Source organism: Rana temporaria, chromosome 5, assembly GCF_905171775.1.
Source record: "Rana temporaria chromosome 5, aRanTem1.1, whole genome shotgun sequence".
Classification (NCBI taxonomy): domain Eukaryota; kingdom Metazoa; phylum Chordata; class Amphibia; order Anura; family Ranidae; genus Rana; species Rana temporaria.
The window spans coordinates 13,152,704-13,175,597 of record NC_053493.1 but is presented as its reverse complement, the minus strand read 5'-3'; the positions used below and the strand labels follow the sequence as shown (position 1 = coordinate 13,175,597).

Sequence of the window (22,894 nt, the reverse complement as noted above, 5' to 3'; positions counted from 1 at the left end):
TCCTTAGCCTCGGCCTCGGACGAGAGGACATCCGTGACAGGCGGAACACTGAACAGAGGCTCTGCTGGGAAAATTACTTTTCCGCCTATCACAGAACAGCCTGAGGAGGAGGCGCGGCTTTTGAATAATAGATGGCCACCGTCTGACATCTCAGCAAACAGGAGTAGATCGTCGAGGCATGTTACAGATGGCACAGTGAGGAATGTTACAGATGGCACAGTGAGGCATGTTAGAGAATATTTTAAAAAAAAGTCAGTTACTTTGCTGAGTAACTAATTACTTTTTCAATGTAGTAACTGAGTCACTATTGCAATTACTTTTTCAGAGAAGTAATTTGTAACTGTAACTTATTACTTTTTTAAAGTAAGATGAGCAACACTGCTCGCCTCTCATCTTCTCTTCTGCCTCTCTCTTCTCATCCCCTCTTCTTGATCTCTCATCTCATCTTCTCTTCTGCCTCTCTCTTCTCATCTCCTCTTCTTGATCTCTCCTCTCATCTTCTCTTCTGCCTCTCTCTTCTCATCCCCTCTTCTTGATCTCTCATCTCATCTTCTCTTCTGCCTCTCTCTTCTCATCCCCTCTTCTTGATCTCTCATCTCATCTTCTCTTCTGCCTCTCTCTTCTCTTCCCCTCTTCTTGATCTCTCCTCTCATCTTCTCTTCTGGCTCTTTCCTCAGTTCCTCCTTTGGCTCTTTCCTCTCAGCAACTCTTCTGGCTTTTTTCTCCCAGCACCTCTTCAGTTTTGGTCTTCTCAGCTTCTCTTTCCGTTTTCTCCTCTCAGCTCTGAGTAAAGAGTGTAATGTTCTTTATTCCTATGTGTGCAGGTGAAGCTGTATATCAGACAACTCCTCGAAGCTGTTGCTTATCTTCATGAAAAAAATATTCTTCATCTGGACATCAAGGTAAATCTACCACATTAATGTATCTGTTGTAAATTTCTCATTCTAGTTTCTTCACATTTAAAAATGACCCAGAAGGAGGAGTGGGTGTACAGCGAGTCTGACTAAGGCTGGGTTCACACTACGGTTTTCCCGTCCGTCAGCCGCATACGATTTCAGTATTGAAAACGTACGGGCCCGGACGGGAAAACGTATAGATAGAGAATGCATTGCAAATCGTATGCACTCGGATGCATCCGGGTGTGTACGATTTGCTGGCAAAACGTTTTTTAAACGTACCCAAAACCGTGTTCAACCACGGTTTTGCGGTCGTTTTTAAAACAGTATGGCAACCGCATACGTTTTCCTTTAACATTAATGTCAATGGAAAACGCACATGTGTGCGGTGCCATACGTTCCCGTCCGTTTCAGCCGCATACGTTTTTTCATATAAATCGTATGCGGCTGACGGACGGGAAAACCGTAGTGTGAACCCAGCCTAATGGAGATCAGACTGGGGTTCTCGGTCTCCCTGTGCCCCTAATAGACACAGGGTAACTTAAATATAGGAGGGGCCGGGGGCGCTGGACAAGGAGATTCCAGTGCTCTCCAAGGTAAGCTGGGTTCCACAAGCCCCCCGTCCAAAGTGACTCCTGTCACAGGCAGCCAATGATTCCATAACTGAAAATTAGTCACTTTACACAGTTGTAGAAAATGTACAATTCTGCTTTTTCCATAGTGATAGTGTTGAGTTAGTACCCAACTATTGTTTTTGGATGGGGTGTGGAATGGTCAGATGTTCAGTCAACTTTTGTTAATGGTGTTGGCACTTTTTATTTATTGTCCTGTCCTAATGGCAGGACAATAAATGGCATTGTCCTGTCCTAATGGCAGTAGCTGCTGCCACAACCGAGGTATCCATCTCTTCAGCCGGCGGTCCTGTAGACGATAATGGTGGTCTCTGCGTCAGATTCACCGCGAGATCACCGTTATCGGCGGCGGAAGAGGGGCCCCACGCCGCTCTCCCGCACCCTACACCGCTTACCGGAGCCGTCGGCAGCGGGGGAGGCGATCAGGTCCTTTCTCGCGCTGGGTATGGATACGAGTGAGGGCAAGATGGCCCCCATCCGTCTCCATTCCATAGCAGGGCGGAAGCGACGTCAAAACTATTTATTTTTGTCATTTTTTTCAAATGACAATTTTTTATTGCATTTTAGTGTAAATATGGAGATGTGACATCTTTTTGACCCCCAGATCTCATATTTAAGAGGACCTGTCATGCTTTTTTCGATTACATAGGATGTTTACATTCCTTGTAATAAGAATAAGGCTGCATTCACACCTGAGCGTAGGGCGTTCGGTCGTTTTTTCGGGCGTTTTTTTTCGCGCGTATTCATGCTTATTTGCGCGTTTGCATACAGCGTCGTGCAACGTTTTTGTACTTCGGCGTTTCTTATTTTAGCCAATAGGAAAAATTATCATCTTTTCATCACTTGTTGCTATGTTGGTAGATTTTTTTTAATCTTCTGCATGGGCGACAAGTTCTATTGATTAAAGCGACGAAACGCCCATAGCAAACGCCTGTTGTCGCGCGATACGCTCAATACGCGCGTTTCCCATTACTTTCTATGGGAAAAAAAAAACGCTCAAACGCCGCTGTCGCGCGCTTCGCGCGACAAAAAAAGGTCCGGGACTTGTTTGAGCTTCGTGCGACAGGCGTTTGGGCGTTCAGGCGTTCAGGTGTGAACAGTCACCATAGGGAATAATGTTAATTCTCCCCTCTGGCGTTTGTGAGCAGTGCGCTTCAGGCGTAAAAACGCCTAGGTGTGAATGGGGCCTAAAAGTGACCCAATTTTTATTTATTTTTTTTAAAACAGTGTAAAAATAAATAAAATCTAGTAAAATAAATAAGAATTTTTTTTTTTTTTTAATGCATACGTGAACAGCGCCCGCATATGAAAACGGTGTTCAAACCACACATGTGCGGTATCGCCGCGATCGTTAGAGCGAGAGCAATAATTCTAGCCCTAGACCTCCTCTGTAACTCAAAACATGCAACCTGTAGAATTTTTTAAACGTCGCTTATGGAGATTTTTAAGGGTAAAAGTTTGACGCCATTCCACGAGTGGGCGCAATTTTGAAGCGTGACATGTTGGGTATCAATGTACTCGGCGTAACATTATCTTTCACAATAAAAAAAATTGGGCTAACTTTACTGTTGTCTTATTTTTTAATTAAAAAAAGTGTTGTTTTTTTTCAATAAGAGTGCGCTTGAAGACCGCTGCGCAAATACGGTGTGACAGAAAGTATTGCAAAAACCGCCATTTTATTCTCTAGGTTTCAGAAAAAATATATAGGCCCGGATTCACAAAGCACTTACGCCGATGTATCTTGAGATACGCCGCGTAAGTGCAAATATGCGCCGTCGTATCTATGCGCCGGAATCTGAAACCAAGATACACCTGAAAATAGGCTTCATCCGACCGACGTAACTTTCCTACGCTGGCGTAGAGTCGGCGCATATTTACACCGAACGTATTTGGCGCACCCGTTGATTTTCTATTCACATATGCAAATGAGGGAGATACGCCGATTCACGAACGTACGTCCGTCTGACGCAGTGCGCGTAAAGTCCTACTTCCGGCGTAAAGTTATGCCCCATAAAGGAGGTGTAAGTCAGCAGCATCCATGCAAAGGGCTGCACCAGGGAACACAAGCCGACGTATTTTACGTAGGACGTGAATATGACTAGGCGTAGGTTACGTTCACGCCGTAGGCAGTGATCCGGCGTATCTTAGGGAGTAGTTCCGACGTGGTTCTGAGCATGCGCACTGGGTCGTTCATTATAAGTATCTGTCTGAGACTCGGCCCATCATTTGCATGGGGTCACGCCTCATTTGCATGGCTCACGCCCACTTCCATTTACGACGACTTACGCCTAAGAAACCCAAGCGCAGATTTGGCAGCACTGGCTTTGTGAATCCAGTGCTTGCCTCTCTGCGCTACGTGGGTGTAGCGTAAAAAGGAGATACGCTACGGCGGCATAAATATGCGCCGATGTATGTGAATCCGGGCCATACTGTTTGGTATTTTAAGTAATTTTCTAGCAAAAAAAAATGTTTTAACTTGTAAACCACCGAGTCTGAAAAACAGGCTCGATCCTTAAGTGGTTAACAATGAAGTTCGCCGATTAAAACTGTCTTTGCTCATATGAAGAAAAAAAACAAAACAGTGGGGTAGATTCAGGTAGGGGCGCGCAATGATACGGCAAAGCAGCGTATCGTCTTTACGCTACGCCGCCGTACATTACAGGAGCAAGCGCTGTATTCACGAAGCACTTGCTCCGTAAGTTGCGGCGGCGTAGCGTAAAAGGGGCCGGCGTAAGCGCGCGTAATTCAAATGATCCGGTAGGGGGCGTGGATCATTTAAATTAGGCGCGTTCCCGCGCCGAACGTACTGCGCATGTGCCGTCCCTAAAATTTCCCGACGTGCATTGCGGTAAATGACGTCGCAAGGACGTCATTGGTTTCGACGTGAAGGTAAATGGCGTCCAGCGCCATTCACGGACGACTTACGCAAACGACGTAAAATTTTCAAATCGCGACGCGGGAACGACGTCCATACTTAACATTGGCTGCGCCTCCTAATAGCAGGAGCAACGTTACGACGAAAACGACTTACGCAAACGACGTAAAAAAACTACCGCCGGGCGCACGTACGTTTGTGAATCGGCGTAAGTATGTAATTTGCATACTCTACGCTGACAACTACGGAAGCGCCACCTAGCGGCCAGCGTGAGAATGCACCCTAAGATACGACGACGTAAGAGACTTATGCCAGTCGTATCTTAGGCTAATGTCGGCGTATCTAGCTTTCTGAATACAGAAAGTAGATACGCCGACGCAGCTTTGGAATTACGCGGCGTATCTATGGATACGTCGGCGTAATTCTTTCCTGAATCTAGCCCAATTATTTTCTTCTAATGTGCTTCGTTAATCTGCTGCGTTCCCTTCTTCCAGCCTTCCAACATCCTGATGGTTCACACCGATAAGGAAGACATTAAACTCTGCGACTTCGGATTCTCCCAGAAGATAATCCAGTCCGAGTTCCAGTACAGCAAGTACGGCTCGCCTGAATTTGTCCCTCCAGAAATCGCCGCTCAGGCGCCTGTATCCAAGTCTTCCGATATCTGGTAAATATTATAACTGTGTGTATGGTCGACTTCAACTTTGCTAAAGCAGCTCTTTAACCACTTAAGGACCCATTCACGCCGATATTGGGTCGGCAGAATGGCACGGCTGGGCACACAGGCACGTACCTGTACGTGTCTCTTTAAGCCCAGCCGTGACCCGGACCGAAGCTCCGTGACCGCGCACGCGGGACGCGCGGACCCGATCGCCGCCGGTGTCCTGCGATCGGTCACCGGAGCTGAAGAACGGGGAGAGGTGTGTGTAAACAAACCTTCCCCGTTCTTCCTAGTGGCAGTGTCAGTGATCGTCTGTTCCCTGATATAAGGAAAGACGATCACTGATGTCACACGTCCCCCTGCAGTTAGAAACACATATGAGGTCACACTTAACCCTGTGAAAATGACAATGGTCCCAAAAATGTGTCAAAATTGTCCGAAGTGTCCGCCATAATGTCGCAGTCACGAAAAAATCGCTGATCGTCGCCATTAGTAGTAAAAAAAAAACTGATTAACCGGTTAACGCCCGCCGCATGTACATATACGTTCACAGAATGGCACGTACAGGCATATGGGCGTACATGTACGTCCCCGCCTTTCCGCGGGTCGGGGGTCCGATCGAAACCCCCCCCCGGTACATGCGGCGGTTGGTAACCCGCAGGTAGCGATCCGGGACGAGGGCACGGCTATTCGTTTCTAGCCGCCCTCTCGCGATCGCTCCCCAGAGCTGAAGAACGGGGAGAGCCGTATGTAAACACGGCTTCCCCGTTCTTCACTGTGGCGGCTGAATCGATCGAGTGATCCCTTTTATTAGGGAGACTCGATCGATGACGTCATTCCTACAGCCACACCCCCCTACAGTTGTAAACACACACTAGGTGAACCCTAACTCCTTCAGCGCCCCCTGTGGTTAACTCCCAAACTGCAACTGTCATTTTCACAATAAAGAATGCAATTTAAATGCATTTTTTGCTGTGAAAATTACAATGGTCCCAAAAATGTGTCAAAATTGTCCGAAGTGTTCGCCATAATGTCGCAGTCACGAAAAAAAAACGCTGATCGCCGCCATTAGTAGTAAAAAAATAAAAATAATAAAACTATGCCCTATTTTGTAAACGCAATAAATTTTGCGCAAACCAATCGATAAACGCTTATTGCGATATTTTTTTACCAAAAATAGGTAGAAGAATACGTAACGGCCTAAACTGAGGGAAAAACGTTTTTTATATCTTTTTTGGGGATATTTAAAAATATTGCATTTTTTTTAAAATTTACGCTCTATTTTTGTTTATAGCGCAAAAAATAAAAACCGCAGAGGTGATCAAATACCACCAAAAGAAATCTCTATTTGTGGGGAAAAAAAGGACACCAATTTTGTTTGGGAGCCACGTCGCACAACCGCGCAATTGTCTGTTAAAACGACGCAGTGCCGAATTGTAAAAACCCCTTGGGTCATGTAGCAGCATATTGGTCTGGTCCTTAAGTGGTTAAAGCGACGCAGTGCCGAATCGCAAAAAGGGGCAAGGTCCTTAACCTGCATAATGGTCCGGGTCTTAAGTGGTTAATACAATACTTGTTTTGTCGCATTTCATTGCTGCCAATCTCTTGCAGCCTCTTTTGCGACAACCTTTTGTGGGTTTGGGTATACCCTGTATTCAATGTTTTTTTTTTGCAAAACCATGGACCACTGATGGTCCACAAGAAAATGTTGGTGGTCCCCAGGAGTTCTGCTGAAAATCAAACCCCCCCCCCCCCAATGTTTCCAGTTTTGTTCTCAATACTGTCCTCTGTAGTGGGAGGCGCTGGGAGTAGTGCAGAGAGCAGGGGGTGATGATGGAGGGAACTTCCAATGGCAGCGCTGTGGAAATTCTGTGAATTCAAAAATTCAGAATTCGCAAATTTAAAAGTTCGGAAATCCGAATTCAGAATTTTAGAATTTTGAAATGATCGAATTTCCAAATCTTCAAATTCCTGATTTTCGATTTTCCGAATTTTCGAATGCCTGATTGGAAAAAAAAGAAAGAAAATCAGTAAAATTCGAAATAATAACTATTAACCACTTGCTTACTGGGCACATATTCCCCCTTCCTGACCAGAGGACTTTTTGCGATTCGGCACTGCGTCGCTTTAACTGACAATTGCGCGGTCGTGCGACGTGGCTCCCAAACAAAATTGACGTCCTTTTTTCTCCACAAATAGAGCTTTCTTTTGGTGGTATTTGATCACCTCTGCGGTTTTTATTTTTTGCGCTATAAACAAAACAAAATAGAGCGACAATTTTGAAAAAAAAAATATTTTTTACTTGTTGCTGTAATAAATAGCTCAATTTTTTTTTATTTGTTTTTTTTTCTCAGTCTAGGCCAATACGTATTCTACATTTTTGGTAAAAAAAAATTGAAAAAAAATCGCAATAAGCGACTGGTTTGCGCAAAAGTTATAGCGCCTACAAAATAAGGGACAGAATTATTATTTTTTTTTTATTTGTTTTTTACTAATAATGGCGGTGATCTGCGATTTTTATCGGTACTGCGACATTATGGCGGACACATCGGACACTTTTGACACATTTTTGGCACCATTCACATTTATACTGCGATCAGTGCTATAAATATGCACTAATTACTGTATAAATGTGACTGGCATTGAAGGGGTTAACACTAGGGGGTGAGGAAGGGGTTAAATGTGTACCCTGCATAGTGTTACTAACTGTGGGGGGAGGTGACCGATCTGTGTCCCTATGTACAAGAGACACAGATCGGTCTCCTCTCTCCCTGACAGGACATGGATTTGTGTGTTTACACACACAGATCCATGTCCTTCTCTCTGTAACCGCCGATCGCGGGAGCCTGGCGGAAATTGCGGCCGCCAGGCACACGCATCGGCATCCCAGTGATGCGGCGCGGGCGCCGCCGGCGTGCTCGCGCGCCCCCCAGTGGCCAGGAGGAGCGGAGGCCGTAAAAACACGGCGAGTTAGAGAATTAGAACCACCCCGCGGCTGTATAAAGTCGTACGGCCGTCGGGAAGTGGTTAATAACTATTAAATTATAGGTATCGGAATTTCCTTTTTAAATTTGACTGTTAGTGAATGTAACAAATACAAATTTATCCGAAATTATGAACTATCCAAAATAACGGATGCCACATCGAATCAAATAATAATAAATAATAATAGTAAAAAGTTCTTATTATTATCACTATTTATTATTATTAGATGGTTACGTTCCATTCGTTTAGATGCGGCATTCGTTTTTTCAGATAATTTGTAACTTTGGATAAATTTGTATTTGTTACGGCAAATTTGAAAGGAAATTCCAATACCTATAATTTAATAGTTAGTAATAGTTAAGTTATTATTAATTATTATTTCAGATTTTAGGGTTTTTCAAATTTTCATTTTTTCGAATATTCAGATTTTCTTTTTTATTTACAAATTTTACAAATTCGAATTTTCGAATTTCCACATTTTTTAAACTTCTAATTTCGTAACTTTCGAATTTTCGAAATGTAGAATTTCCGGATTCCCGAAATTTTGAATTTCCAGATTTAGGATTTCTGAATTTTCACATTTCCAGGATTCCGAATTTCCGAATTTTCTAATTTCTGAAATTTCGAAATTTCGATTTTTTTTTCTAATTTCCAAATTTCCGAAATTTCTAATTTCCTAACTACGAATTTTCGAAATTTAGAATTTCCGAATTCCCGAAATTTAGAATTTCCAGAATTTAGGATTTCAGAATTTTCAAATTTCCAGGATTCCGAATTTCCAAATTTTTAAATTTCTGAAATTCCGAATTACCGAAATCTTGATTTTTTTTCCCGAAAATTTTGAAATTCGGAAATTTTAAATTTCTGGAAATTTGGGAATTAACTAATTTGTCAAAATTCGTAAAAAAATTATTCGGAACTAATTTACGAAATTTAGAATTTCCGAAATGTAAAAATTTCCAAAATTTAGGATTTCTGAATTTTCACATTTACAGGATTCCAATTTTCCAAATCTTCAAATTTGTTTAGTTCCGAAATTTTAAATTTCCAAATTTCCAAATGCGGAAAATACGAAGTTAGGAATTTCGGAAATTTGGAAATTCAAAAATTAGAAAAAAAAATCGAAATTTCGGTAATTCGGAATTTAGATTTTTTTTTTCTAATTTTTGAATTTCCAAATTTCCGAAATTTGGAAATTCCTAACTTCGAATTTACCGAAATCTCGATTTTCTTTTCCCCCCCGAAAATTTGGAAATTCGGAAATTTAAAATGTCGGAACTAAACGAATTGCACGTGTCTAGAATGGTCTAGATTTTATGATGAAAACTCTGAACGCACCTGAAAACTAATAGCAATGTTTTTTCTTCTTGCTCCCCAGGCCTGTCGGAGTTATTAGCTACTTATGGTAAGTGTTCATGGTGATTCCATGTCAAGTGTGTAGACACATTCCGCCCTCAACACCGGGGACACATTCCGCCCTCAACACCGGGGACACATTCCGCCCTCAACACCGGGGTACACATTCCGCCCTCAACACCGGGGTACACATTCCGCCCTCAACACCGGGGGACACATTCCGCCCTCAACACTGGGGACACATTCCGCCCTCAACACCGGGGGACACATTCCGCCCTCAACACTGGGGACACATTCCTCCCTCAACACCGGGGACACATTCCGCCCTCAACACCGGGGACACATTCCGCCCTCAACACCGGGGACACATTCCGCCCTCAACACCGGGGACTCATTCCGCCCTCAACACCGGGGACACATTCCGCCCTCAACACTGGGGACACATTCCGCCCTCAACACCGGGGACACATTCCGCCCTCAACACCGGGGGACACATTCCGCCCTCAACACCGGGGACACATTCGGCCCTCAACACCGGGGACACATTGCGCCCTCAACACCGGGGGACACATTGCGCCCTCAACACCGGGGACACATTCCGCCCTCAACACCGGGGACACATTCCGCCCTCAACACCGGGGACACATTCCGCCGTCAACACCGGGGACACATTCCGCCCTCAACACCGGGGACACATTCCGCCCTCAACACCGGGGACACATTCCGCCCTCAACACCGGGGACACATTCCGCCCTCAACACCGGGGGACACATTCCGCCCTCAACACCGGGGACACATTCCGCCCTCAACACCGGGGGACACATTCCGCCCTCAACACCGGGGGACACATTCCGCCCTCAACACCGAGGACACATTCCGCCCTCAACACCGAGGACACATTCCGCCCTCAACACCGGGGACACATTCCGCCCTCAACACCGGGGACACATTCCGCCCTCAACACCGGGGACACATTCCGCCCTCAACACCGGGGACACATTCCGCCCTCAACACTGGGGACACATTCCGCCCTCAACACCGGGGACACATTCCGCCCTCAACACCGGGGGACACATTCCGCCCTCAACACCGGGGACACATTCGGCCCTCAACACCGGGGACACATTCCGCCGTCAACACCGGGGACACATTCCGCCGTCAACACCGGGGACACATTCCGCCCTCAACACCGGGGACACATTCCGCCCTCAACACCGGGGACACATTCCGCCCTCAACACCGGGGGACACATTCCGCCCTCAACACCGGGGACACATTCCGCCCTCAACACCGGGGACACATTCCGCCCTCAACACCGGGGGACACATTCCGCCCTCAACACCGGGGGACACATTCCGCCCTCAACACCGAGGACACATTCCGCCCTCAACACCGAGGACACATTCCGCCCTCAACACCGGGGACACATTCCGCCCTCAACACCGGGGACACATTCCGCCCTCAACACCGGGGACACATTCCGCCCTCAACACCGGGGACACATTCCGCCCTCAACACCGGGGACACATTCCGCCCTCAACACCGGGGACACATTCCGCCCTCAACACTGGGGACACATTCCGCCCTCAACACCGGGGACACATTCCGCCCTCAACACCGGGGGACACATTCCGCCCTCAACACCGGGGACACATTCCGCCCTCAACACCGGGGGACACATTCCGCCCTCAACACCGGGGACACATTCGGCCCTCAACACCGGGGACACATTCCGCCCTCAACACCGGGGACACATTCCGCCCTCAACACCAGGATTCTACAAATAACTTTGTGTATCGTCCGCAGTTTGGTTAGCGCTTCCCCATTCGCGGGTCAGAACGACAGAGAGACGCTGATGAACGTACAGCAAGGCAAAATTAGCTGGAGCTGCCCGGGCTTCACCCAGCTAAGTGCCAATGCCCAGGACTTCATGAGACTGGCCATCCAGATGTCTCCGGAGTAAGTGGGATGATGTCTTCTATGTGTCTTCTTCGGGTTGCTTTTTTAGGTTCTGAAGTGGTGAAGGGTCGGAAACCTCTTTCAGGGTTTACTTATTTTTTTCAAAGAATAGGTGCAGCTACTCCCCCCCCTTCTGAGTTACCCCTTGTCTCCACCCTACACCCCTACCCACCTCCAAGCTTGGTTCCACCCCCTGCCCACCTCCTAGTACTGCCACTTTAAGAGAATTCAAAACCAAGTGGTGCTAAGTAAATTGTATAGAATTTGTTAATAATAACAAGAAAAGCAGCCAGCAACAATACCCCCCCCCCCCCCCTAGGAACAATAGATCCCTGCCAGAAACAATAGCCCCCCCCCCCCAGCAACAATAGATCTTCCAACAACAATAAATCCCCCAGCAACAATTACCCCACGACCCAGCAACAATATCCCTTCCAGCAACAATAGATCCACCATCAACAATAGACCCCCCTACTGCAAAATACCCCTCCATCAACAGTAGAGCCCCCCAGCAACAATAGACCCCCACCAGCAACAATAAACCCTTCTGCAAAAAATACCACTCCAGCAACAATAGAACTTTCCAGCAACAATAGATCCCTGCCAACGACAATAGCCCCCCCCCCCAGCAACAATGAACCCTAGCAACATTAGATCACCCAGAAACCATATCCCCCACTCAGCACCAATTAATGCCCCAGTAACAGTAGCTCCCCCAGCAAAAATAGACCCCCTGCAGTAAAATACCCCTCCATCAACAGTAGAGACCCCAGCAACAATAGACCCCCACCAGCAACAATAACCACTTCTGCAAAAAATACCACTCCAGCAACAATAGAACTTTCCAGCAACAATAGATCCCTGCCAACAACAATAGCCCCCCCCCCCTCCCAGCAACAATAAACCCTAGCAACATTAGATCCCCCAGCAACCATATCCCCAACACAGCACCAATTAATACCCCAGTAACAAAAAAAGAAACCTCTGGGCCCTTTAATAAAATAAAAAAAATAATAAAAAAAAAAAAATATATATATATATATATATATATATATATATATATATATATATATATATATATATATATATATATATATAAAAAATAAACATTTATAAAAAAAAAGGGGGTTGCCATCCAGGGCCCTGGGGACCTCTGGGCCCTTTAATAAAAATAAAAAAATAAATATATATAAACAAAAATAAACATTTATAAAAAAATAATAAAAAAGGGGGTTTGCCACATGGGGCCCTGGGGACCTCTGATCCCTTTAATAAAAAAAAAAATATATATATATATATATATATATATATATATACAGGTGTTTTGCCTGTACCCCCCTGATGGCGGCCCTGTCTCAGTACCCGATGAATTCCCATGAATAACCTACATTTAGAATGGATTGTATTAGCAATGGTGAACTTTTCTTACATGGAACAGATCTGACCAAGAGTGAAAAGCCAGTCTGAGTTGACAGGCCCATGATGAATCCATTCAAACAGACCAGTACTCCTGGCAAACGCCAGAATTGGAAGTTTGCCAAATTTGGGAATATATCCTCATCATCCACATCGTTTGGTAGACATCACTATATGACAAGCTATATATATATATATTTCTGCCGCATGTGTATAAAATTCATGTGTTTATTTTCCTACAACAGTGCACGGCCGAGTGCTACACAGTGTCTCCAGCATAAGTGGTTTGTGGTACGTTGTTTTCCTTTATGGGGTTACTTACCTAATTGGCGTTGTCACAGTAGTAGAAAGCCTACTAATCCACTGAGATTTACATTTACATAGAGGTGCGATGAATACTTTTTCGGCAGTGCTTGGACCAGGTGTTAAGTGTTTGTCATTGTCCCAGGAACTCACAAGCTCCGTCTTTCATTGGTCTATGGCCATTAAATGTCTGTATGTAATTGTTCTGGATCCCTGGTCATCGATCTACGTCATTTGTTTCTGGATCTCCGAGTGCCAGTATGTCATTGGCTGTTAGAGAAATGAGAAGCTTATTTTATGACTATTTATGAATGCGTGCAAAAGATTGCTTAGAAGTACAGTGGAACCTCAGTTTAAGAGTAACTTGGTTTGAGAGCGTTTTGATTTGCGAGCAACTTTTTTTTTTTTTTATTCTGACTCGGTTTGCGAGTGTTGACTCACAAGACGAGCAGAATTCAAGCTAAATAGGCCTGCAGTACCTCATTTGGCCTGCGGTATGGGGGAGCAGAAGCCAAGCAGAGCTGAAAATTGGCCTGCAGTACCTCATTTGGCCTGAGGTACGGGGGAGCAGAAGCCAAGCAGAGCCGAAAATTGGCCTGAAGTACCTCATTTGGCCTGAGGTAGGGGGCGCAGGAGCCGAGAAAAGGCGAATATTACCCTGCAGTACCTCATTTGGCCTGAGGTACGGTGGGCACAGGAAACAAGCCGAAGTGTCCTCGGGCTTTTTCGGCCGTTTTCAGCGCTCTCTGGCACCCCCCGCCTCTGGCCGCATTCGGTATTGCATCCTCACAGAGATCTCAGAGGGAACGTGCGCGCCTGCAACAACCGCCTTTTTAAAGGGGACGTACAGGTACGCCCTTTTGCCTGCCCGTGCCATGCTACAGACGTATATCTGCATGCGTAATGAACATATAGGAATTCTGGGAATAATTAAGTTTGTCTGGTTGTAGGACAGGTGTTACATTGACGTAGATCTTAGCAACCAATCATATCTAGGAGTGATGGCTAAGATAAGGCTTGTGAGGGTATATAAATGCAAGTTTTACAATTGTTAGTCAGACAAGTCAGATAGGAGCTCATAAGGCTGAACTCTATGTATGCTGCCCTATTGCACGGGTCATAGAGGTCAGAACCAGGTCAGAACAAGTGGGCAATTATCTGTTCAGATAGGCGTCTATCAGGCTGACTGTTTGTCTGTGCAGCCCTATTGCACGGGTGGCAGGTGATCAGAACCAATAGGCAAATATCTGTCCTTTTGTTGTAACTTGTCTCCTCGTACAAGTCAATAATGGGGTAGATTCAGGTAGCTTTGCCCATTTCTTACGGAGGCGCAGCGCACCGTTTTGCCGCTGCGCCTCTGTAAATTTCCTGCGTTACACTTGACTCACGAAGCAGTAGCTCCGTAAATTGCGTGTGCGCTCCGGAAAACTGCCCGGCGTAGGGGCGCGTAATTTAAATGATCCCATAGGGGGCATGGATCATTTAAATTAGGCGCGTTCCCGCGCCGAGCGTAGTGCGCATGCTCCGTCGGGAAACTTTCCTGACGTGCATTGCGGTAAATGACGTCGCAAGGACGTCATTTGCTTTAAAGTGAACGTGAATGGCATCCAGCGCCATTCACAATTCACTTACGCAAACAACGTAATTTTTCAAAAACGCGACGTGGGAACGACGGGTATACGTAGCATTGGCTGCCCCTGCTAATAGCAGGGGCAGCCTTACGCAAAAACCGAAGTACGCAAACGACGTAAACTGCGTACGCAGGGCTCGCGTAGGGTTGTGAATCGGCGTTAGTATGCAATTTGCATACTATACGCTGACCACTACGGGAACGCCCCCTAGCGGCCATCGTAAGAATGCAGCCTACGATATGACTGGCATAAGAGCCTTATGCTAGTCATAACTTAGGCTGCAGTCGGCGTAACGAGGTTCCTGAATCACGAGCATTCGAAACGCCGGCGCAAGTAAGCAATTGCGCTGCGTAACTATGGTTACGCAGACGCAATTGCTACCTGAATCTACCCCAAAGAAAACTTCTCGACATGATCCAGAGTGTGGTCTCAGGTGAATTTCTCTCACATTGTCCCAGGACCCCCAAGCTCAATCTTTCATTGTTTTGTGACCCCCCCAATGTCAGTGTGTCATTGTTCTGCTACCATAAATGCCAATCTGTCAGTGTTCCCAGACCTAGTGTCAGTGTGTCATTGTTCTACCTTTATGTGTCAAAGTGTCCTCGTTCTTGGTCTTCAGGAGTCCACGTATCATTGTTTTGGGCTCCCAAGTATCTGTTTGTCTTCATTTCAGGAACCCCAAGCATGAGGGTTCCATTGTTCTGGGATCTGGAAGTTTAATTGTGGGAGTGTTTTTGGATCACCAATTATCTGTGTGTCAGTGTTCCATTGTTCTAGGGTCCAAGGTAGCTGATGGGTAGGTGTGATAGTGTTGGACTAATTGGAGTGAGGTGTTGGTATTGTTGGATATATCATAGAATTCAATGCTTCTTCCCAGGGGCTGATGTGCAGGGCAGGTGCCGTGTAGATGGACCTTGTTCTGGTCTCAGGCTGCTACCTCTTGGAGAATGTTTAGAAAATGGAAAAATTCTGGGATGGGTTTTGAGGAGCGCCCATTACAAAAGCTCATGACACAAATAGGTCAACTCAAAGGGCTAGATTCAGAAAGAATTTACGCCGGCGTATCTATTGATACGCAGCGTAAATTCAAATCTGCGCCGGCGTATATTCTTTCTGTATTCAGAAAGCAAGATACGCCAAAATTTTCCTAAGATCCGACTGGCGTAAGTCTCTTACGCCGTCGTATCTTAGTTGCATATTTACGCTGGCCGCTAGATGGCATTTCCGTCGATTTACGCAAGGAATATGCTAATTAGGTAGATACGCCGATTCACAAACGTACGTACGCCCGGCGCATTTTTTTACGTCGTTTACGTTAGGCTTTTTCCGGCGTAAGGTTACTCCTGCTATATGAGGCGTACGCAATGTTAAGTATGGATGTCGTTCCCACGTCGAATTTTGAAATTTTTACGTCGTTTGCGTAAGTCGTTCGCGAATAGGGCTTTGCGGAAATTACGTTCACGTCTAAAGCATTGACGATTTGCGGCGTAATTTCGAGCATGCGCACTGGGATTCTTTCACGAACGGCGCATGCGCCGTTCATTAGAGACGTCATTTACGTGGGATCATGTTTTCTTTACATAAAACACGCCCACTTCTTCTCAATTTGAATTTGGGGCGCTTAAGCCGGCAGATTTACGCTACGCCGCTACAACTTACGGAGCAAGAAAAGGGGAATGTAACATAACTCATTTTATAATTTTTATAAAAAAATATTATTAGTTATGTCACATTTCACTTTTCTGTACCCCAGCCTTGAAGAAGGGGGAGGCTTCATCTGATACCTTTTGTTCAACACTTTGATTTGACTGTTTTGTGTCATGAACTTCCATACTGTGCACTCCTTTATTACAAAAAGGTCAAATGAATGTTTCTTGATATCATATATAGCCAACACGTTTCGGGGGAAATGCCTTCCTCTTTCTCAAAACTAGGGTACAGAAAAGTGGCAAGTAACATAACTCATTTTATATATTTTTTTATTAATTATATCACATTTCGCTTTTCTGTACCCCAGCCTTGAAGAAAGGGGAGGCACCCCCCCCCCCGAAACCTGTTGGTATAATCTGATACCTTTGTTCAACACTTTGATTTGCCAACACGTTTCAGGGGAAATGCATCCCCCTTTCTCAAGACTAGGGTACAGAAAAGTGGCAAGTAACATAACTAATTTTATCTTTTTTTTTTTTTCATTAGTTATATCACATTTCGCTTTTCTGTACCCCAGCGTTGAAGAAAGGGGAGGCACCCCCCGAAACCTGTTGGTATAATCTGATACCTTTGTTCATTGTTTTGGGACTGGAAATGTCAGTGTGCCATTGTTCTACCTACCCAGTGTCGGGGTGCCTAGGGATTTCAAGGGATTCCAATGGCCAGTGTACAATGGGGCCACAGCTCTCTGTGTTTATAGTTATTAGTATCAAAGATAATAGATTCTAACCAATAGAAGCTTCAGAGATACTAATGATTCTTTCTTTCAGTTACTCTTCCATTCCATCCATATGCTAAAATTCATTAATGGGGTTAATTTAGGGCAAAATCTGGTGCAGCTGTGCATGGTAGCCAATCAGCTTCCAGTTTTTTGTTTTGTTTAGTTTTTTTTTGTCAAAGCTAGTGGACACTAATGAGGAGGCACTGGTGGACACTAATGATGAGGCACTGGTGGGCACTGATGAGACTGCACTGATAGGCATCACTGATAGGTGGTGCTGATTAGCACTGATAGGCGGCACTGAGGGGCATTGAGAGGGGCATTGATGGGCACTGATAGGTGGCACTGGTGGGTACTAATGATAAGGCACTGGTGGGCACTGATAAGACTGCACTAATAGGTGTCACTGATGGGCACCGATAGGTGGCACTGATTAGCACTGCTGAGCGGCACTGATGGGCACAGAGGCAGCACTGATAGGCATTGATGGGCACTGATGGGCACTAATAGGCTGCACTGATGGGGACTAATGAGGAGGCACTGGTGGGCACTAATGAGGAGGCACTGGTGGGCACTGATGAGACTGCACTGATAGGCATCACTGATAGGTGGTGCTGATTAGCACTGATAGGCGGCACTGAGGGGCACTGAGAGGGGCATTGATGGGCACTGATAGGTGGCACTGGTGGGTACTAATAAGGCACTGATAGGTGGCACTGATTAGCAGTGCTAGGCGGCACTGATGGGCACAGAGGCGGCACTGATCTGCACTGATGAGGCGGCACTGGTGGGCACTAATGAGGCGGCACTGGTGGGCACTAATGAGACTGCACTGATAGGCGGCACTGAGAGGGGCACTGATAAGGGCACTTATTGGCATTTATCCTCTGGACACTGGCATCTCAGAATGTGGCGTGGCGGACGCGGTCACGGGGGGGGGGGGGGGCTGTCATATGACGGCCTCACAGAACTAGCCGGCCATGCTGTAGCCATCATTCAGCTATAGCACAGTCGGAAAGTGGTTAATTGAACAAGCTGAAGTTAGAAGCCGATTGGCCGCCATGCACAGCTGCACCTGATTTTGCGTTCTCCAGTTTTAGTAAATCAACCCAAACGTGTTGAAACTGATGTTAGAAATGATAAAGTGATCAGAGGCTCTGACTTTATTCCAGGAGATTCCCAGTCTAGAGGACACACAGCCAGTCAGCTCCAAGAACCTCCGCTTCCTTGTCGCCCGCAGCCGGTGGCAGGTAAGAGATTTATCTCTATTACAAAGAACTGTCTTAGTAATCCGTCGTGGATGCGCCCTTTATAATATGTGGATTTGTACAATGAAATTTGACATCTAAAAAGATCAGCTAATAAATGTAAGCTTTAATATAAAAATAAAACATTTAAATTTAAATATATAAATATAAAAGAAAACAATATTTTTCTTGTTATTGATTATTTGTAAATATATATTCAGGTGCCCAACAAAAGTTGTATCAGATTATGGGCTCTGTTCACAAAAGTTGATAATTAGGATTCATATTGCTCACTAGATTTCTGGCAGGATCGAAAAATATATTTTTCTGCACTTGCAATGTTTTTTAAAGTGTTAAAAAAAAAAAAATTGGAGAGATGTGAATTTATTTCAGAGACTGAGGCCCAGATTCTCGTAGAATGGCGTAAAACTGGGCGGGCGTAACGTATCTGATTAACGTTACGCCGCCGCAAGTTTTACAGGCAGTGGGACAGATTCAGATAGGAGATACGACGGCGTATCTCCTGATACGCCGTCGTATCTCTAAGGCCGGCCGGTCGTATCTATGCGCCTGAGAATCAGTTACACATAGATATCCCTAAGATCCGACAGGTGTAACTGTGTTACACCGTCGGATCTTAGGCTGCAATTCCAGGCCGGCCCCTAGGTGGCGCTTCCGTATCTTTTACGCGTCGAATATGCAAATGAGGAGTTACGCAGATTCAGAAACGAACGACCGCCCGGCGCATTTTTTTTACTTCGTTTGCGTTCGGCTTTTTCCGGCGGAAAGTTACCCCTGCTATATGAGGAGTATGTGCGGCGTATCCTATGTTAAGTATGGCCGTCGTTCCGGCGCCGAGTTTTGAAATTTTTACGTCGTTTGCGTAAGTCGTTCGCGAATACGGCCAGACGTAATTTACGTTGACGTCGAAACCAATGACGTCCTTGCGACGTCATTTGGAGCAATGCACGCTGGGAAATTTTGCGGACTGCGCATGCGCAGTTCGTTCGGCGCGGGGACGCGCCTGATTTAAATATTACACGCCCCCTAGCCGCCGAATTAGATTTACGCTACGCCGCCGCAACTTTACAGGCAAGTGCTTTCTGAATAAATCAGATCTAAAGATCCGCTAACCTATCTGAATCTGGCCCAAGTGCTTTATTCTCAAAGAACTTGCCTGTAAAGTTGCGGCGGCGTAGCGTAAATCACCCGGCGCAAGCCCGCCTAATTCAAATTAGCCGGTTAGGGGGCGTGGAGCATTTAAATTAAGCGCGTTCCCGCGCCGAACGTACTGCGCATGCGCCGTCCGAAGAATATCCCAGGGTGCATTGCTTCAAATGACGTCGCAAGGACGTCATTGGTTTCGACGTGAACGTAAATGGCGTCCAGCCCCATTCACGAACGACTTACGCAAACGCCGTAAATGTAAAAATTTTGACGCGGGAACAACGGCCATACTCAACATTGGCTGCGCCTCATATACCCAGGGGCAACTTTACGCCAGGACAAGCCTAATGTAAACGTCGTAACTTCACTGCGTCGGCTGCGCGTACGTTCGGGAATTCGCGTATCTAGCTAATTTGCATACTCGACGGGGAAAACGACGGAGGCGACACCTAGCGGCCAAAAAAAATAATGCATTTAAGATCCGACGGCGTAAGAGACTTACGCCTGTCGGATCTAATGCTTATCTATGCGTAACTGATTCTAAGAATCAGTCGCATAGATACGATAGCCCAGATTAGAACTTACGACGGTGTACATGGCGTTGCGCCGTCGTAAGCCCTTTAAGAATCTGGGCCTGAATATGCCTTCTTTTTACTTTATTGTTTTGTCTAGACAAGTCAATTCTCAACAAGGAGTCCATGGAACCCTAGGGTCCCTCCAAAGGTTGTTAGGTGTTCCTTGAGCTGTGGGCGATCGACCTTCCATTTGATGATACATGCATAGTTCTGGGTCCAACGCCACTTGGTAAAGCCGGCAGCCTGACATCAATGGTCTTTTCAACTGCTTGAAAAGGGTGGCATTCTGGGTGATATTCTTCCCACTAACCACCAATTTAAGGGTGATTCTTCTCACTGTCCCCCAAGAATTTATTTAAGCAGGGGGTTCCCTGAGACCTGACGTTTATTTCAATGATTCCTCTAGGGCAGGGGTCTCCAAACTTTCTAAACAAGGGGCCACTTTACTGTTCTTCTGACTTTAGGGAGGCCGGAATGAGTCCATTGGAAGTAGAAAAGGTCCTGATGTCAGTGGGGAAAAAAACAATGCCCCATCTTTGGAATCTGTGGAAGGAATTGTGCCCCACCATTGGTGTCAGAGGGAGGAATTGTGCCCCGCCTACAGCATTGGTGTCAGTGGGAGGAATTGTGCCCCGCCTACAGCATTGGTGTCAGTGGGAGGAAGTGGGAGGAATTGTGCCCTATCATTGGTGTCAGTGGGAGGGATTGTGCCCCATTACAGGTGCCTTTGGGACCCATTGTTGGTGTCATATGGGGGAATTGTGTCCCATCATTGGAGTAATGGGGCCCCATTGTTGGTGTCATTTGGAGGAATCCAGTCCCATCATTGGTGCAATTGGGATGAATTGTGCCCCTTCATTGGTGTCAATGAGGCGAATTATGGCCCATTGTTGGTATCAGGGCCAGGGGTCAAGGGCCACAGATTGGAGACAACCGCTCTAGGGTAAAAAGAAAGGTTGAGAAATACACTTTAACCACTTAAGGGACCGCCTAAAGCTGATATATGTTGGCAGAATGGCACGGCTGGGCACAGGCACGTTCAGGTACGTCTCCTTTAAGAGCCCAGCTGTGGGTTACGCGCGTGCGTGCGCGCTCGTGACCCGGTCCGAGCCTCCGTGACCGCGGGACCCGTGGACCCGATCGCCGCCGGTGTCCCGCGATCAATCACAGGAGCTGAAAAACGGGGAGAGGTGAGTGTGAACACACCTTCCCCGTTCTTCTCTGTGGCAGTGTCACTGATCGTCTGTTCCCTGTTATAGGGAACGACAATCGGTGACGTCACCCGTCCAGCCACGCCCCCCTAGTGGTTAACCCCTTCACTGCCATTGTCATCTTCACAGTAATCAGTGCATTTTTATAGCACTTTTCACAGTAAACAATGCATTTTGATAGCACTTTTCGCTGTGAAAATGACAATGGTCCCAAAAATGTGTCAAAAGTGTCCGATGTGTCCGCCATAATGTCGCAGTCATGAAAAAAATCGCTGATCGCCGCCATTACTAGTAAAAAAAAAAAATATTACTAAAAATGCCATAAAACTATCCCCTATTTTGTAGACGCTATAAAATTTGGGCAAACCAATCGATAAACGCTTATTGCGATTTTTTTTTCACCAAAAATATGTAGAAGAATACGTATCGGCCTAAACTGAGGAAAACTATGTTTTTTTTATATATTTTTTGGGGGATATTTATTATAGCAAAACTTAAAAAATATTGCATTTTCTTCAAAATTGTCGCTCTATTTTTGTTTATAGCGCAACAAAAATAAAAACCGCAGAGGTAATCAAATACCACCAAAAGACAGCTCTATTTGTGGGGAAAAAAAAGACGCCAATTTTGTTTGGGAGCCACGTCGCACGACCGCGCAATTGTCAGTTAAAGCGACGCAGTGCCGAATCGCAGAAAGGGGCCAGGTCCTTAACCTGCATATTGGTCCGAGTCTTAAGTGGTTAAGTGACATATTTGTCAGATTGAAAGTCAAAAAGAGATCTGCTTAAAGAAATGTTCTAGAAAATATATTCTGTACACCAGCCTTTCTCAATATTTTTTACCCCAGAGGAACCCTTGAAATGATTTTCAGGTCTCAGGGAACCTCTGGTAAGATAAGTTTATCAGGAGTCATTGGGAATATGTCCTTTACATTGGTGGTGGTAAGTGGGAATAATGCCCCTCCATTTACAGAGGTGGCCAGAATAACTCCCTTGCAGTGGTCTCCAAACTGCGGCCCGAGGGCCGGATGCGGCCCTTTGCTTGCCTTTATCTGTCCCTTGGGGCACTATCCCTCCCACTGATACAAAACACTATTCTGCCATCTGACACCGACAATGGAGCACCATTTCTCCCACTGACACAACTAATAAAGCACTATTACTCCCTATGATACCAGCAATGGGGCACTATTCCTCCCCCTAATACTAGATGTTCACTACCAATGATGCCAGGAAACTTTCTACTCCCGCTGGTCAAAGTCCGGCCCTCCAAGAGTCTGAAGGACAATAAACAGGCCCTTTGTTTAGAATGTTTGGAGACCCCTGGCCTACAACAATGCAGGTACCATCAGATGAGGGGTCTGTTAGCCACAGGTCAAGGAACCCTTAGCCACCCTTGGAGGAACCCTATGGTTTCATGGAACACTGGTTGAAAGTAGCTGTGGTAGAATGTCAGCTTATATGAGTAGGACTCATTTTACTAAATAACTGGAAACACTCGCCTTATATGTATGTTATAATTTTATTACCTATATATTCCTCTTTTGCTA

The 22,894-nt window shown here is 45.8% G+C and overlaps 1 protein-coding gene across 1 annotated transcript in view; it reads left to right on the top strand.

Annotated features, from left to right (window-relative positions):
* The window catches only part of OBSCN (obscurin, cytoskeletal calmodulin and titin-interacting RhoGEF), a 640,872-nt gene that overhangs the window by 579,039 nt on the left and 38,939 nt on the right, over window positions 1-22,894 (top strand). Inside the window, exons 109-114 of the mRNA XM_040354276.1 lie at window positions 825-902; window positions 4,898-5,070; window positions 9,428-9,454; window positions 11,212-11,364; window positions 13,026-13,071; window positions 18,318-18,395. Of these exons, the coding sequence (XP_040210210.1) occupies window positions 825-902; window positions 4,898-5,070; window positions 9,428-9,454; window positions 11,212-11,364; window positions 13,026-13,071; window positions 18,318-18,395 (555 nt within the window). The remainder of the gene's footprint in view (window positions 1-824; window positions 903-4,897; window positions 5,071-9,427; window positions 9,455-11,211; window positions 11,365-13,025; window positions 13,072-18,317; window positions 18,396-22,894) is intronic.